At 36.7% G+C, this 16,913-nt stretch overlaps 1 protein-coding gene across 2 annotated transcripts in view; it reads left to right on the top strand.

Annotated features, from left to right (window-relative positions):
• The window catches only part of CTDP1 (CTD phosphatase subunit 1), a 100,378-nt gene that overhangs the window by 38,468 nt on the left and 44,997 nt on the right, over nt 1–16,913 (top strand). The window contains exons 10-12 of one of the 2 annotated variants that reach the window (XM_051798881.1): nt 1,033–1,263; nt 7,274–7,439; nt 12,820–12,974. In XM_051798881.1, the coding sequence (XP_051654841.1) occupies nt 1,033–1,263; nt 7,274–7,439; nt 12,820–12,974 (552 nt within the window). The remainder of the gene's footprint in view (nt 1–1,032; nt 1,264–7,273; nt 7,440–12,819; nt 12,975–16,913) is intronic. The other variant, XM_051798880.1, reaches the window with a different exon arrangement.

Below are 16,913 nucleotides of genomic sequence, written 5' to 3'. Positions count from 1 at the left end.
TAATTTACTCTTCCATTTTATTGAAACATGATATTTTTTCCTACTTCTGCATTTCAAATACAATACAGCATAACTTCATGCTTCCCCTACCCCCAAACTTCAGTCAGTAACACATGTATCTTAATGCAAATACTTCCATTTTAACCCAGTATGTGCAACCACTTTGGAAACGATTACTGGTCCAAGGCACTTATAAACTAGGGAAGGGGGTGAACTCTGAGAAAATATTTGCATATAAAATGAAGTTAAGAACAGCAAAAAAAAATGCAAACTTGGGATTGGTTGACCTTAAATGTTGATGCTACATGACTACTTCAGAAATGTCCATAAAAGCATGTGGTAAAAACTCCATTTTTGTGTCACTTCTAATATTTGTTACAATGTAATTTAATTGGATCTTTTTTAATATAGTGTTGTTTTAATGGAACATAACATGCTGTTTTATTTGATTTTTTTAATTATTCAATTGGCTTTCTTTTTTGTGGCATTTCATGATAATTGGATAGTATGTCATAATGGTGATTCCTACAGATTGATCTCTGTTTCTGCTGACATTTCTAAAATTGTTTTAAAATGCATCATAGGCAGCTTAGTATTTTAAAAGCTTAGTTTGAGTGACTTGCAAATGAATACTGTATGTTTATTTTCTATCAGAGTCAATTTGGAGAGCAAATACAAAGATCTGGTACAATAGCCCTCTTTTCTTTTTAGTGCGTGTATGCAGATTATCATGCTACTCAAGTTGTACAGTTGTAACTACCTGGAAGCCACATCAAACTTCATATTTTTAGAACTTTTAAGGCACATTTAATAATATTTTAATAATGTAAATATGACATTATCTGTGTATTTGCATTTTTCTGCTTTATATTCAGTGAGACTTTAATGGGGGTGGAGAAATGTTTCTTCAGAGATCTTCCAAGCCATTTCCTCTCTTTCTCCCGTAGAAAGAAGGAATGCTAATTTTTTATGTTCTGGTTACATAGCTCATTTAAATTTCTAATGCCGTTTTTTCTGAACTCCATCTAACAGAGAGAATAGCCCTGCCACGTTTCCTGATACACCCAGCACATTTCAGACAGCTCTGTTTCACCCAACACCCATCCATCCGAAGTCTCAACCTGGTCCTGAAGTTCGACTGTATGATCCTAACACTGGAAAGCTAATCAGGAAAGGCACACAGACATCTGGACAGTCAATGTACATCCAGTCTCCAGCTCCTCCCATCACCTTACCAGTCCATGGTGAACACTCATCCTTCAGGTACCTAAAGCATAGCTAAGACTCACTTCATCTATATTTTTAGATTCTGTAGTAAATTTAACCCTTGTTATCTTTGATCAAATTGTCATCTTTGCTTTACTTTGTTTCCTTTCTAAAAAAGCAAGAAAAACAGTGAAAGTGAATAGTCAACTGAAGTGAAATCGGGATGCTACATTTCCAGGTGCTTTTTGTTCCTCACCAAAGTGCAACTAGAAACCTCAAATCAAATAAATTCAGTGTGTAGTTTGTGTGCTCTAAAGAATGCTAGAGTAACTAATCTCTGAAGCAGGGCAGCTTAATGTTTCTTAATGGGTCTTCTAAACAGAAAACAATCCAGTATTCTAAAACGTATCTGATAGCATTTGACTCTTTTTAATAAAATTTTCCTCTTCATCTAATTTCTTTCAAATGGGGCATTCGATTTGTGTTTTTGCGGAATATCAGAAGTGATGGAAGAGGGGTGTAGCTATATGAGTATTGTTAAATAAGACCATATGGCTGATTGCTAGTTAATAATCCTTAGATCACTAAATCAAGACACTAAAGCAGCAGGAGGAAGAGGCAGCCTGCCTTTTGAAATACAAAGGCATCTGGACTTTGTCAAAATTTGTGTTAAGCTGCAAAAACACCACTTGTCTCTTAAGGATGTGTAAAATACCTAAAATTCATGCCAAATTATCTACATAAAAGATTCAACTTTCTGGAATACTAACAAGTTTAGTAAGGCTTGTTGACTCCAGTGGTAAAAAAGTATCCAACTGAAGCCAAAGCTTTTCTTTGTAAAATGCAATCAGCATTCCTTTTTATGATATGATCATAACAACAGCAGTTGTTACAAAGCAATTCAGTTCTCCAAAAATATACATCACAACTATAAATGCACAATTTTCTACCTTTCTTCTCCTTTCCCTGCCACTTTCAGTGTTGTCACTTGTAAAGGTTTAGTATACTAATGTAGCTTATGTTTCCACTCTATCTTCCTGTTATTAAATTGTTTCAACTTGTTTTTTCTCGGTTGTTATCTGTTTATAGGCTTTTTTTTATTTCAGCTTCCCTGTTGCTGTCAACACAGGCTTTTTGAGTCTCTCTTGTTTGTGAAGATGTCTCATTTTCAGTTCCTTTTTAACTGTGTCTTTTAAAATCTCTATTTTACTTTACTATGACATTGTAAATGAACATTAAAAACTTTAAATAATCAAGACATAGCATGTATCCAGAGAGGAGCTGAAAAACTTTCCAGGTTTTTTGTCAGTTATTGTGGGAAGGAATTTGTCTAGAAATAGAGCTGGGAAAGTCATACACATTCTTATGTTCTTATGGCATATAGTTGTCATAACACTTGTAAGATTCTTCAGTATAATGGGTTATGTTGATATTAATGCATCATTCAGTGTTTTTCCTACCTTTGCCAACAACTTCAAGAGTTTGTCCTCACCTAAGCCTATTTTTTGTTGATGCTGAGGTACCTCTTAACTTGAGCATCTTATTGAAAAGGAGAGTAGTGTACTTCAGGTGCCCTCTCAGTTGAGTTTTATAGAGCTACAGAGAGGTTTTGGGCCTGGAGTGAGACTATGTCGCCTTGCTACTCCCATTTTTTCACTTCAGCATTTTTTTTGACCGTAAATGCTCAAGGTTGAGATGTATTAGTCTAAAAAGATGAATCCAATTACTCTGTGCTGCAACTTCACCCCACAACTAAGCAGCTGTAAGAAAAGACATGAGCATAAGATATATGCTGAAAAAAGTATTTTCATGACCATTTCCTGTTGATTTGGTCCTCATGGTGAAGTTAGTGACCTGTGAATGCAGATGTCTTAATTGGGGCATGTATATATTCCTCAGAGCAGTTCCACCATCCTCAGTTAAGATGCTGAGGAGAGTCTTGGTAAAGTCTAGGAGCAAAGCAGGGCAGTGACCAAATACTGCTTTAGGTACTTTCAGTGGATAGGAAGTACAGTGCAGGCAGAGCTCGAAGGCTGTGAAGTAACAAAAAGCCAAGTAGGAACAGCTTTGCTGTGTTACAACTGGGGAAGAACTGAGGCAGTACTGTATGGTTTGTCTTAATGCATACATCAATGATAGGTTTTAAAAAAGCTTCACATCCACTTTAGAACGTGATGTGATACTGGTCTTAAGAGAAAACCACCTTAGTGCAGCAATTTCTTGGTACAGGGCAATGTATTTTGTGTCCTGACAGACTTTACATGCTCATATGTTTACTTCCTATAGAAAGATGAGAGTATTTGTAACTAAGCCATTGAATTTAGGCAGAGTTAAAGTTGTTAACACTCACAGCCACTCCTCTTGTGGGTGGGTGCAGTCAAAGCCTCCAATAATCTTTGATAGTTTCTCAAATCTTCATCTGATTCTGAATTTCAGATAGTGGGAAACAGAATTGCACTGCTGTGAGAGGAAACCCTCAGGGACATGGTAGTTGCATGTGGCAAAACAATGGTACTTGGTCTCTTATTCTAAGAATAGACCTCCTTGGGCTTAGGACATAACCTCCTGCTTGCAAGGCTGGTTACTGAAAAGGGCTTCTAGTTATCCAAGTACCATTTCATAAGAACTTTTTCAATTCTCTCTTTATTTTGCGTTCAACATTTTCAGTTTCCGTGGTTCAACTTGAAACATAATTTAAAATGGGATATAATCAGTTTAAATATCTACATGCAATGTCCAGTGAAACTGTTACCAGTGAATTACAGGTGGTTCAGTTAGTGTAGCCAGCATTTCGAGTGACAGGCACAGGTCTTGCCATTGTGCTCGGCTCTGTGAGACATGAGAACCTGCTTTTTGTCATGGCTGTTGCAGCCTGAGTAGAAGGGTGACAAAGAGTTTGCAGCTGTACTAGAGGGGAAGGGAATGCAGCACCAGCAGCTCTTCTCTGAGAACAGGAAGGATTCCTCTTTAAAAATAACCTTCATGTCAGAGCTTTGACATGCCTCGTGTATCTCAACAAATTTGCATTTTCATACAGAAACAGTTTTCTACAAGCGTTGCAGTAAACACTTAAGTTGTAACAGGTCATGAGATGTGTAATGTAGTGTTGTTCAAAATAATACAAATGCTAATGACATCTTGGACTAGAATAAAGAAAAATAATGGTGCAAGTTAAATTTTAGTGAATGCTAATAATACACTAACAGATGAGGCAAGGCTTAAAATATGGATGTAATTTACATGTAAGAAGTTATAAATGGAACCCTTGTTTTAAATAATGCTAAGATGCACCAAATGGTTGGTTTGAAGAGGTGTGTCAAGCAGGTGTTGGTGGCTGAAGCCATACTTGAGGACCTCTATAAACTAATTTTGCTTATAAATTTTTTAATAAATTTTTCTGAATTTACATGCTCATTTTTACTGTTTTTCTTTACTTAATGTTACAAGTCATGTTATGACAGCAAAAATATAAAGTACCAAATTGAATACATGGCTTGAATTTAAATATTTTTAACATTTCCATGATGATAATGCTATTTTAGCTTTCTCTCTGTGTTATATCAACAGAAGTGCTTTTTACTTCCACAAGTGTTGAACCAACCTAGTATATGTATTTCCTTGTGCATGTAAGACTGGCAAGCACCAACCAACCTCTGCAGGGTTGAATATGGTATTATTTTTTAAAAAGTACTCATGAATCTCATTTGATTAGAAGTAAATGTAAATTCCTGCATTTGTACGTCTTTAGTTTTTATTTAACTTAACGGGCAAGTGGAAAATGTAAAGCCTGGAAAATGTCTTTGAGGAAATAAAAATGTCTTACAAACCTTAAAGAAGTCTTTGTTTCATATTGCTTTTGGAATGCTTTCATGAGAAGGCTTAGTGTTTCTTACCTAGTAGCAGTTGGAAAACAGTGGATAAAACATCTGACAGAAGTCTTTAGAACCTATTAGTACAGTTATTTTACGGTTAATATTTGTGTGTAATAATGTAGTCAAGTATGATCTCAGATTTTATTCTATAAGAGGAGGAGTTCTTGTCATCAGTATGATTATGTGTTCTTAAAAAATATGCTAGATTTATTTCTAGTCTAAGAAAGTCTGCTTGGCTGCCCTGCTACATATAACTTCTCTGTAATTCTTGGCATGGTCAAGCTTCTTATGTTTTTAATAGAGTTGTGTAAGGTGCATATAGCTTTTCTTTGTCATTCTCTGTTTCACTAAGAATGTAAATGGCATCACCACCTCTCTTAGCTAGGGTACCTATTAAAAAGGTATGGAAATCGTACTTTAAAATGTCCTTTTGGAAAATATAGTGGAATGCTGTATTGTTTTCCTCTTTTACCTATGAAAATTACTGTCTGAGAGCAATTTAATAGCAAAAGAATGGTCTTTTAAAATAGAAAACATGTAGTGGGGGGGGGCAGTAGGGGGGGGGAACAGAAAAATTAGCTGTGGTGAGAAACTCTTAACAAAAACCAGTTTGATTAGTTCATTTCCTCAGCATCCAAACTGTTCCACTGTACAGAATCAAGAGACTGCGAAGGGGCACATGGCTGCTGTGCTGCTGAATATTGCTGTGCTGATGGGGGTGCACGTCTGGGTAGCACAGCAGTGGCTGGGCTCTTTTCTCTCACCACCCCCAACTGAAATTTCCTGCACCTATCCATGGGATCTGAGAGAAGAGAGATGTGTATTTGGGAAATATGAGCCCTGAAAATGAGCAAAATTGACAGCTTTGGGTGGCTTTCAGATATCATACATTCTGGAACTGAAGTACTAATGTAGATAAATGTTGATATTTAGATAACCTTTCTAAGAAGCTGTTAAATTCACAAGAGGAGAAACAATTTTGTAGAACTTTACCTGTGACTGGATTTGCATAGCTTAATAATGGGTTTTTTTGGGGGGAGGACTCCTGGTCTAAAGCTGTTCCTTGAAAATCCCAGCTTGATGAGAAGTAGCCATCCTGTGCAGAAACTCTTGTCAACTTTACTATTTCTCAGTCACCATCACCCTCAGAAACAGCTTGATGGTCTCTCACCTGGTAGCTGCAATAGGAAACAGCTTGTGATTTCAAATACTTTTATACCTACTTGTGGTAGTCTTTCCCCCCCCACACACACAGCCTTATGACCAACATAAATAAATTGTGACCTTTGAGTTCCGGGTGGTGCTGAGCTGCTGTAACGTGTTTCAGGAAGTTAGTGTGACGGTCCAATGCTTGTAGTTAAACTGTGTTGTGTGGTAGTTTTAGCTTCTGCAACTCTTCCATACCTAAGTAATATTCACAGAAAAAATATATACAAGAAAGGTAAAAGTTGTTCTACATGTAATCTAACTTCTTATTACTATGATAAAGCAACTCCCATGAAGTTATGACTATTTTATTTTAATTAACATTTTGACGTTCCTTTTTTTATCTACATATTTGGATTAAATACAGTAACTAACAAGGTAATAAAATACAGACTAAAAGAAGATGCTTCCATATTTGAATACACTAGCCAAAAAGAAATACTGTCTCTTTTGCATCTTATCCAGACTTAGCATCTGGGAAATATCTAAAGTAAAAATTGATGCTGCCGAGCTGAGCTTTCTACTTGCAGAACTCTTGTCTGTAAGGTTGAGAAATAGAAGGTGTACTTTGAGACTCAAAAATTAAAGCATAACATAGATCACAAAAAATGCGTTAGAATGTAGGAATTGCTTCCTGGATAATAAATGTATCAAGTGATGGAGAAACTCCACTTGCGCACAGATGTTAAAGTATTTTAAGGGCAATGCATCTGCAGATACTGAAGCATTGGTATCAAGAAAGGTTTGATGGTTACTTATAAGAACAATGAGAAGGCAGGAGAATGAGTACCTTGTCAAAGGTAGAATAAAAACTTAAGCTTTCAGACTGAACAAAGTATTCAGCAGGAGATCTTGTGTTGATGAGCACAGAACTTTATTAAGCAAAGTCATAGATACATGGCAGTCATAAATGGTTTCTAGGATTTTATTTCTAAACAAACTGTAAATTAAGTAAATCTTTCTTATATGGGACCCCTGCAATTTTTCAGAGTTGTTCAGCCACATCAGCAGCAGATGTTTGAAGAAGAAGAATTACCAGCAAGTGAAAACGAGGAGCAGCCTGGTCCATCTAAGCGGAAACGCCAGCCAAGTATGTCTGAGACAATGCCCCTGTACACCCTATGTAAAGAGGATTTAGAGAGTATGGATAAAGAGGTGAGCGTAACTTATTCTGACAGGTTTCTAACATAATGATTGTTAGTTATTCATAACAATTTTAACTTCTGTTGAATTATGCATGTACATGAACTGACCTTGTATGCCACTATAGTAACTTTAAATGAAAGCCACAGCAGACAAAAGTACAGCTCAGGCTAAAATGCAGTTATGTTCTGCAAAGCAGAAAAGAATACTCTGGTGTGTAAGTAGGCCTTTAAAGTAGAACTTCTTTTAAGTATAGCTTTTTCACACAAAACATGGTATCATATTTACTCTGTGGATAGCTTTGCCTTGTGTCACTTTAGAGTTGTTTTGGTTTGGCTTTTTAAAGTATATCTCAAAATAATCTGGACAAAAATCAGTGGTGGGGTGTGAGAAGAGAGGTCTGCAGATATAAAAGGCACAAATTGTGGAGAAGATCAGGGAGACAAATGGGAGCACGAGGTCTCATTAGCTGTAGACATGTAATTGCAGTGCTGTTGAGTTGTAGCTATTACGGTTTTGCAGGTGAAGGAGGATTTCTGTTAGTGAACTGTACATCTTTCATACAAAAGCATGTTATTTGAAATTCATTATGAACCTCTAGCAGCTTCTTATTTTTCACTTATTGTTCTGTGTTCTTTTCTTCAAATGAGCCACCATCTTAAATAACATTAAATGATACATACAGATAAAAATACTTATCGTTGTGCACTATGTTTTCATGAATTTGTAACCCTGTGTATGACTTTACTATAAAATCTAGTGGCCCTGGAGCTTGAATTCATCTTTGAGCTTAGATGGTTCACTGGGGTGGGAACAGGAGCATATATCTTTCCGTGTTCTCGTCAGTAAGTTCGTTCCAAGGTTCTAGCCATAACAGGCCTTGAGTTATCTTCAGAAAATATAATAAAATTGTGAGAAGGAAACTGCATATTTCACCAAGGGAAGAGTTTATGTATACAGCACAGTGTAATTTTGATATGGACTTTTGGAAGAACTTTGGGCTAGTATTCTAGGGAAAAGTCCAATAACTTTCAACTGCTGTGGTGATCTACTTTGAATTTCAGGTGAGTTCAAGCTTTAACTTAACTGATAACTCTTGGAACTGACAACTTTTGATTTCTTTTGGTTTTTATTCTGAAGTATGTTTCCCATTTTATCTCAAACTTTTACCAGAAATAGTATTTCTTCTTGTCATTATACCAGTCCCTGAATCCATCTGTGCCTTCCATCTGTGTTATCAGTGGTAGTTAAAGGAAATTTTTATTACAGGTTGCCTTCATGTTTTTATGTACTAACATTTTTTCTAATTGTGTGGATTTTGGAAAATATTAATGAATTGCTGATGCAATGTGTGCACTGAGCCAAAAGGAAGTGTGCATGTTTTCCAGACTCACTGCATATAAAGTATTTATTGTTCTGTTTTTAAAGATACTATTTAGGAACATTGTAAAAAATCTGAATCTTTTGGCACTGTTCATTTTGTGATTGATTGCTCTCTGTACTGCTACAGTTAAGACTAAAAAAAAATAAGGTTTTTCTACTTATCCTACAAATATATCTTAAATTACTATGATTTGTTTTTAAATTAGGCTTTTACTTAAGCTGCATATTTGTGTTTGGAAACTAGACTATATGAACTTCAGAACAAATGAAGCCTAAATTCCAGTGCATTGTTTTCATAGTTGACTTAGCTTTGGTTCCAGGAGTATGATTTGAGGTTATAGGTGCTGCCAGAAGTTTTCCCTTCCACCACTCTCTGTTCCTTGGGCAACTGAACCAGTGGTGGGGGGGTATGTTTTAGGTTTGGTGCAGAAGTGGGGGGGGGGATTTTTCTGATCTTTTAGCTTCCCAACATTTTTAGATCAAGGATCCAATGTTAGCACTGAGACATAGAGGAAGGCTGCACACAGGACATAATATCAGTTCACCGTGACTGATTTACTTTCCACAGAAAAGTGTTTGCCCCTAGCTCATTCTTTTTCAAAACATGTTAAAGGGTAAGAACCTTTCTGGAATCATGTCACTAAGCGACGTGAAATTTCTGCTTTCTGCCACAAAAGTGCTTTTGCTTCATTTGTATCCATTCTAGTACTTATGGCAGCCACAAGATCTGCAGCTGACTGCAGACTGCCTTGGCAGAGCAAAAGCGATGTCTTGCTCCACAGCTACATGTGCCAGTGCTGAGCCTGTTTGGGTTAGGAGTATGCAGTCCGAGAGGAGTGAAACCAGTGTGCCTTTGCTGCAATGTAAGCCAACCTGAGTCTCAACTGCTGTGTCCTTGCCCCTACACTGCTGGTAGTCATGGGACCATACAGCAGGCAAGCTGAGGGAGCTGTTTGGGGCAGAAAAGATCACTTTCCAGGTTAATCTTCATGATTTCCAGCTTCCAGAAATAACACATCATTGCTGCTGCATGAGTACTAGTGCTAGGAGCAGGCAGAAGATGGAAAGAGCTGGGAATGAGCAGTGAAGGCAGAACTACATTTAAAGCTTTAAAACTGCATCCTCAGTATTTCTACTGAATTCCCTTGCAAATTCGGATAAGATCAAAAGGAGTCTTTTAGCTTTAGGCACTGGGATTTTTTTCGATGAAATTAAATGGGGAATGCAAGCATTCATATATACTGTTTCTATGGACATAATTAGCAATAAGTAACTTCTTTGCACTTAATCATCTAAAGGAAATCTTACTTTTTCTTTGCAAAAATCTATGAAAGATCGCACAGCCCCAAATAATAGAGAATTTGCATGTAGTTTATATGTTGGGAGAGTTTTGTTAGAAGAATCAAAATGAAAGCTTTTGAAGAGAATTTAATTATGATATATTCCCAAATTAAATCCCTTTCCATCCTTTACCTATTTAAATATTTGTCACTTTTTCTAGTAAAAAAGCACTAGCTGTTCCATGATTCCATGAGGAAGAACTACCATGGATAGGCATCTCTACTAAAACTTGATCTTATGTGGATTTGTACCTTCTCTTATTATTTTAGCTGTAGTTGTGCTATGGGATACCAAGTAAATCAAAGGAAATGAGTAACATCTCAGCTATTGGATTGCAGTTAAAGGTCACTTAGCCTTTTGTATCTTTTTCAGTGCCAGAGATCTGGGAGACCAGATCCAATGGTGGCTTTTCTTCCATCTGACACAAAGGACTGTTTGAACTTTAGGGAAGTGTAAGCACAAGAGTATTCAATGTAATAGAATTCAGTTCAAAGGCAATTGCAAAATGAGGGTAAGCACACAAGAAATATATCCCTACTTAGGAAATACACAGCCTGCTAATGCTGCTTCCTCACAGTCAGGAGAATGTTTTGCTCCTTTCTTCTCTGTGCTAGCTAGACACAGGTACTTTGCAACTGATTGATGCTGTTTGTCTCTGTTACAGAAAGGTAAAGGGAAGCAGAATTTAATTCTGCCAGTTAAATTAGCTTGCTTATCGTGATTTTTTTAAAGGTCCGGATAATTTTTTTTTGTTTCTAAATAACTGGTTATCCTCTACGTAACCTGCAAAAGATGACTTTGTAATAAAAATGCTGTTTATATTTCACCACCTAAAAATCTTTAAAGAGTGGTTTCCAAACAATTAAATGCAGTCAATAACTTAAGTAGAAATCTCTCTTGTCCATAATAGCTGTACCAGGATGATTTTTGTTTTCTCAAAACCAATACTATCACTTACAGGGAAGTGATAGTACTTTTCCTTTCAGTGACTGTTGGAAAGTAACTTGCAGAAGCCTGTCTCTAGTGAGAAAGGATGAGGCTGTCTGCAGCTCTTCTTATCCCCCATTACACCAGGAATCCACTTGCTCACCTGCTCACCACAGAGATACAGAACCCTTGATATAATTGTGTGACATCATCATCCTTCCCCTGGGCTAGGTGGAAGTTGCTGACTTACCACTCACTACAATGTTGCTGTGGATCTGCTGTAGTTTACTGACAAAAACCAGAAGGTAGAACCCAGGCTTCAGATGACACTATTGATTTCCAGAAGTAAGATTGATTAGCTAAAGCAAGTTGCACAAAGGACGGGAATGACATACAAATTATGTGAAGATGTACGTGTGTCTTTCCATTCTAACCAGTTGTCTCAGTCTAGGATGCCATGCAGTTCTCATTGCCAGAGGTTACTCATGGATCATTTTGTGAGGATGTTTCTTCAAAATTCATTGAGAACTGCTCCTGAGAACTTCCAGCATATTGATTCCTTTCTGCACTGACAAAATTACTTATATGTTTAAAGAAGGCCAACTAGGTCAATATTTAACAAACTCTGTTAATCATGCTGATTTAGAAATTGTTTTTATTTTGTTTAAGCTATTGCTAATTCCATTTCATTAAGGATGGTTTTCTCCTAAGTCTGTATTCCTAAATTATATTTGGAGAGAACCTTTATGTGACTGGGCTAGTATTACGTGTAGTTACCTAGTGAGGTTGATCTAATCCTAATGCTGTCATGTGCTATGTGTTATTAATAAGCTGTGTTTGATTTGACATACTAATTGCTTTCTGATGGACCTTCTGATGGACCTTGACTTCGCTTTTCTGTAAATGTGTTCTTTCTCTGTGGGTATCTGTTGCAGACCCAAAAGGTGATTTTTTAGCCTCATGCATTGTGCTAGCTTCTTTTAAAAACTGAGTCAGCTTTATATAATCTTAAAGACTTTTCCTTTTTTAATCAGTGTCCCTTTCATAATTACGTTGACATTCTTGTGTATGATAAATCAATTGGCCATGAAATAAGTAAACAAGGTCAAGAGTTTTCATTCCTCTCTTTCTTTTGGCTACAAATGATTCTCTGGCTGTCAGTACAGTTCCCATATGTTATTTTTCAAGTGCTTTCTAATTCACCAGTCCATATAAATAATAGAAATGCATAGAAAGATTCCAAGATGCTCCCCTATAAAATGTCTGTGATGAAGGAAAAAGAAATTACCCTGAACTGAGCTCAAGATTCTATCCTCAGTTGCTCATATCTAGGCTGCTGCTGCATCCACAGTAGAGTGGAAGTAACAGTCGAAGTCAGACAGCCATAGGCACTCATATCTGTCAGTGCTTTCAGGACCAATTTTTAGATACCCCAGTATGGGCTTCACTGATGAGAAGGAAGTTCAAAAGGAACTTCCAGTAAGGCAATAAGATCAAGTTCAGTAAGGCAGAAAGATTTCTATTTATAATTTGTGGTGCCTTCTCATGCAAGATGGCCCAGGATTACTAATGTCCTGGAACAACTGTGCGCACATAGTTTACTAGTTGAATGATCCTTATGTTTTTGTGTTTGTTAACTGTGTTTTTGTCAGGGTATTTGAGAGTAGCATCTGTATCTTGTCAAGTGTCATCATCTCTGCCATCTAAGGTAAAATATTTTGCTGATTTAAATTCCTCTCAGTTTGGGACTTGGGAGAGGAGAAGAGAGGGAGTGAATCTGATACCAGTCAGACCTCCAGCTTTCCCATCTCTCACATCAGTTAGTGGAGCTGCAAAGATTCTTACCATCTGGTTGGGATATGTACTCAGCAGCTGCAAAGTGACCACATTGCAAAGGTATGTTCTGTGCACCAGTGCATTTAAGTATAGGGATTTTTCTTGAGTGGGAATTGCCTAATGAACTACTTTTGCTTCAACATGGTTCTCTTTATTTGGGACATATTTTGCACATTCTCTTCCTTTTAACTAAGTTGGAATTTATGTGCCATATATAAAGACTGAAATTGCAACATTGTGCTCCTGCATAAGACCATTTTGTCACTCTGCATTTTGCTTTTATCTAAGCAGATTTATCCCTTAAATTCTGTTTTTTATTTCAAGTTAGTGACTGTACCATGCAGTGAATTAAGAAGCAGGGGTTTTTCTCCTTCAATTTGGTGAAAACTATTCTCAGTAAGTTGTTAGCCTCTTGGTTAGTTAAAAAGTACTAATTTAATGTAGAGGATGTGGTCTCTAGAGCAAAATAATAGCAGCCTGGGGCTCAGTTGGATACTGCATTACACATTAGCAGTTCTTTGAATTTCTACAACTACATTTCTTTTACAAAATTTCATGTGTGACACCTTAGCATGTACTATGTCACAAATTGTGCAGATGCTGGACTTGGTTAGGAATCCCTTTTTACGGATTATAGCCTTTTTTTGAAGCTAAAAGGATGAGGCTTTGTGCACACTTGCTGTTTTTAGTGGTTGCCATCCAGGTACCTTGGCCCTCAGAAGTGATGAAGTCTTGCTTTGCAGTTATTACACAGCTTCCACTCAAACCGCACTTTAGAAAAATTTTTTGAGGTAACTGTGGGTGAAAAAACACATGGAGCACTAACAAAGGTAAACATGCTGCTCTTCATCAAGACAGTAAGAGACTGGATGAAAACAACTTGTCAAAGTATCTTCTGGCAAAAGCAGACCTGGGAACTCTCAGATGGGCTGGCCTTGGTGTGCTGTGAGCCTTGATGCTTCCTGGTGCTGTTGTTTCCTTACCTACTGCCCTTTTGTCACCTTCCTTCACATGCTGACTCTTGTGTCCCCTCTCGTCCCTGTGCTCTGGACAGCTTATTCTGGAGTGCTTATTCTGGAATGGCTTAACCCAGCAGGACTAAATGTGTCGCTTGCTTTCACTGAGAGATGAGTTTTCTGGAGACAAATGGAGAGGCTACAGTGCCAGGAATCAGGGTGCTGGTTTGTCTTTGTGAAGCACTTGCTATGGTGTGGTGGCTGGCTGGCTGATGCACCAAGAAATGTAACACTGTTTTGTAAGGAGCATAGCTTAAAGCTGTTGTATACCAAGGACAGTATTTTTACTGCTTTCTCATGTTTAAGATTTTGGCATTGACCCTTCTCTAATATGGTTAAATAACACAAGTAATTAAACATTAATGTATTAAAATGTTAAAGCAATTATTTTGCCCATATCTCATCTGATTAGCAGGGAAATAAGTAGAGTTTTCCAATAGTATTTGTAATAGTTTGGCAGTGAGAATCAGCAGCATAGCATTAGATACCAGTACAGTGACATAGCGAGAGTAAAGACGAGCACTTAAGAGAAACTGGGTACCTGTTGTTTGCTTCTGCCTTTCTTTGTTTTGCTTTGAAGAATTCATTTTTTACTTAAAAATAGAAACAATTCTAAAAAGCAGCAACACATTTCTATTTGGTTTTTAGTTACAGAAGATATAAACATATTTTTTTGGAAAGCAGTGTTGGTCACGTTTAAGTTAAATCATCCTGACCATAAATACTGACACTTTGATTGCTATTCAGCTAATAGAAAGACTTGCAGTGTAGATAGGGCTTGTGAGTTTCGAATGGATTATCAAAATGTGAAACATATATTTTCCTGGGTTTTTTAATCTGATGTTTCTCTGCAGACCATTAGTTTATGCACTAATTGCATAGAGCTGATTATCTGCTAGTTTTTGATTCTTTTTTTTTTTTAAGAGTGCATCATGGTTCAAGCTTGCCTTCGCAGCTTTTTTAAGTGTTTGGAAAAAGGGTTTTTTTAAGTAATACCATATTTTACAAGGAGACGACTGATTACCAAAATAGGAAAAGGATTTTTATCTAAGTTGATATTATCTCAAGTAGGCAATCAACTTTGGATCTCTTCTATTTTTCTACACAGGTTGCTTAGAAAATACTATTTAAGCGCATAAAAATGGTGTACTTGGATGTCTTATTTTCATTTTAGATTTATTTTTTTTAATTTGTATGCCATGAGGAAATAGGGGACACATTGTAACCTTTTGGCATTTGCTTGGCACACTATAAATATCTGCATTTTGTAGATAGAAGTGGAAATTACTTAGATATATAAGGATTACTTTGATAACAGTCATGACAAGTTGTTAATTAAAATGCGATATTATACTCTGCTATTCTTCCAAAGGTGATCACAAAGTTGTTCCATTGTAACTTGGGATTTTAGAAAAGTAGCTTCTTTTTCCATGTTACTATCATTCTGCAAAGCATAGAGTAAAAATTATTATACAAATAAGATTAAATCTTAAGCTTTGTGTATGTTTCTGCAGATATGAACAATGTTTCTGGCTTTTAAAGTTTACCTGGTTTTATAGCAAATGTGCTATTCTAATGTTGTTCCATATGAAATGGAACATAGTTCTATAAAACTTCCACCTTTAGAATGTAGGTGTAAGGTGTTAAAAAACTGAAGGTTGGTTATCCTGTTGGGAAGAAGGCTTTTCCATACATTTTGTGAAGGTTTTTCAACCAACTTTAGTAGTACATTGTGTATCTGCAGCCTAGCCTTAGTAAAGAGAAATTGAAAACCTTTTCCAACGGCTTGTTTACTCACTGAAAATGGGGCAAAATCTCTTTAAATAGAGTTCAGTAACCTCATTTTAACATATACTTGTACCTCCATACGCTAAATGAAATGCAGCTAGGCTGTCAACACTAATTGGCCACAGTTAAAAATGAGTTGCTTGAGCCATGTTAAACAATTTGCAAGCTGATCCCTAACATAATTCTGAGCAGCAGCATACAGGGCCTGATTGAGCCTCATCACAAGTCTAACATATTTTTACATTTAAATTTGAGCTGATATTCTCTGTGAGTGATATTTAAAGGTGTCTGCTCAAGTCCTGGTCTAAGTCTGAACTGTTTCCTTATGATTTTTTTTGTTTTGTTTTTATCAAGATGCTATTATATTTCAACATACAAAGAAATATGAATATGCAGTATATCGTAATGTATTTTAAGTGCTGTCTGTAATCTTTACAAATATCAGCATAAAGCTAGTCTGCTAGAAGACTTAATTTGTGTTTGGAATTCTGGGGCTATAAAAATGCAAGTCCATTTTGGTGACAAAAAGGCCGGGTTATTTCTAAATGTAGCATTGAATGTGTACCATTACTCTGTACCATTACAATCAACTGTTCCTGATCAGTTATCTTAAGGTGACTTATTTTTTAATTCAATTTATGCATAATTGTAATCCATCATTTCCAAGACATCTTCAAGGGAAAACATCTTTGCTTTGATGGTCTTCATTCTTGTCAGGCACCAGCTTCAGAACACACTGAATACAGTCACTCAGCTCTACCCTGGTGTGAAAGTCTGTCAGGTCCCAGTGTTCTAGCTCCTGTGTCAGCACCACTAAGAAGATTTCCATTCCATGTGCAACTTTTAACAGAGGTTACAAAAAGCTGCAGAACCACAGCCCTCTACTGACGTACAAAGTTCCCTGCTGCAATGAGTCACGAAATGAATAATTACACAAATGACCATGCTGTTATAACTTTTTCATGTCTACAGTAGTGGTGTTAATTTCAGATTTTGAGAGAACATCACTGTTACTCTGTATTGCAGTTTTTGTATATGAGCTTGCACTTTCTCTTTGCCCAGAGTCACAGTCAACTGTGGACAATATTCTCCTCCTAGCAAATATGATGATACTGCTTTCTCTGAGATGAACACAGGCAGCTGCCTATCCCAGATATTTCAGTGCTCCAACATCAAACTTACTTCATCACAGAGG

This window comes from Manacus candei, unplaced genomic scaffold (assembly GCF_025592945.1).
Source record: "Manacus candei isolate 608988 ecotype Guabito, Panama unplaced genomic scaffold, ASM2559294v1 h1tg000049l, whole genome shotgun sequence".
Classification (NCBI taxonomy): domain Eukaryota; kingdom Metazoa; phylum Chordata; class Aves; order Passeriformes; family Pipridae; genus Manacus; species Manacus candei.
Note: the sequence above shows the minus strand (reverse complement) of the source record. Positions and strands in the feature narration are given on the sequence as shown.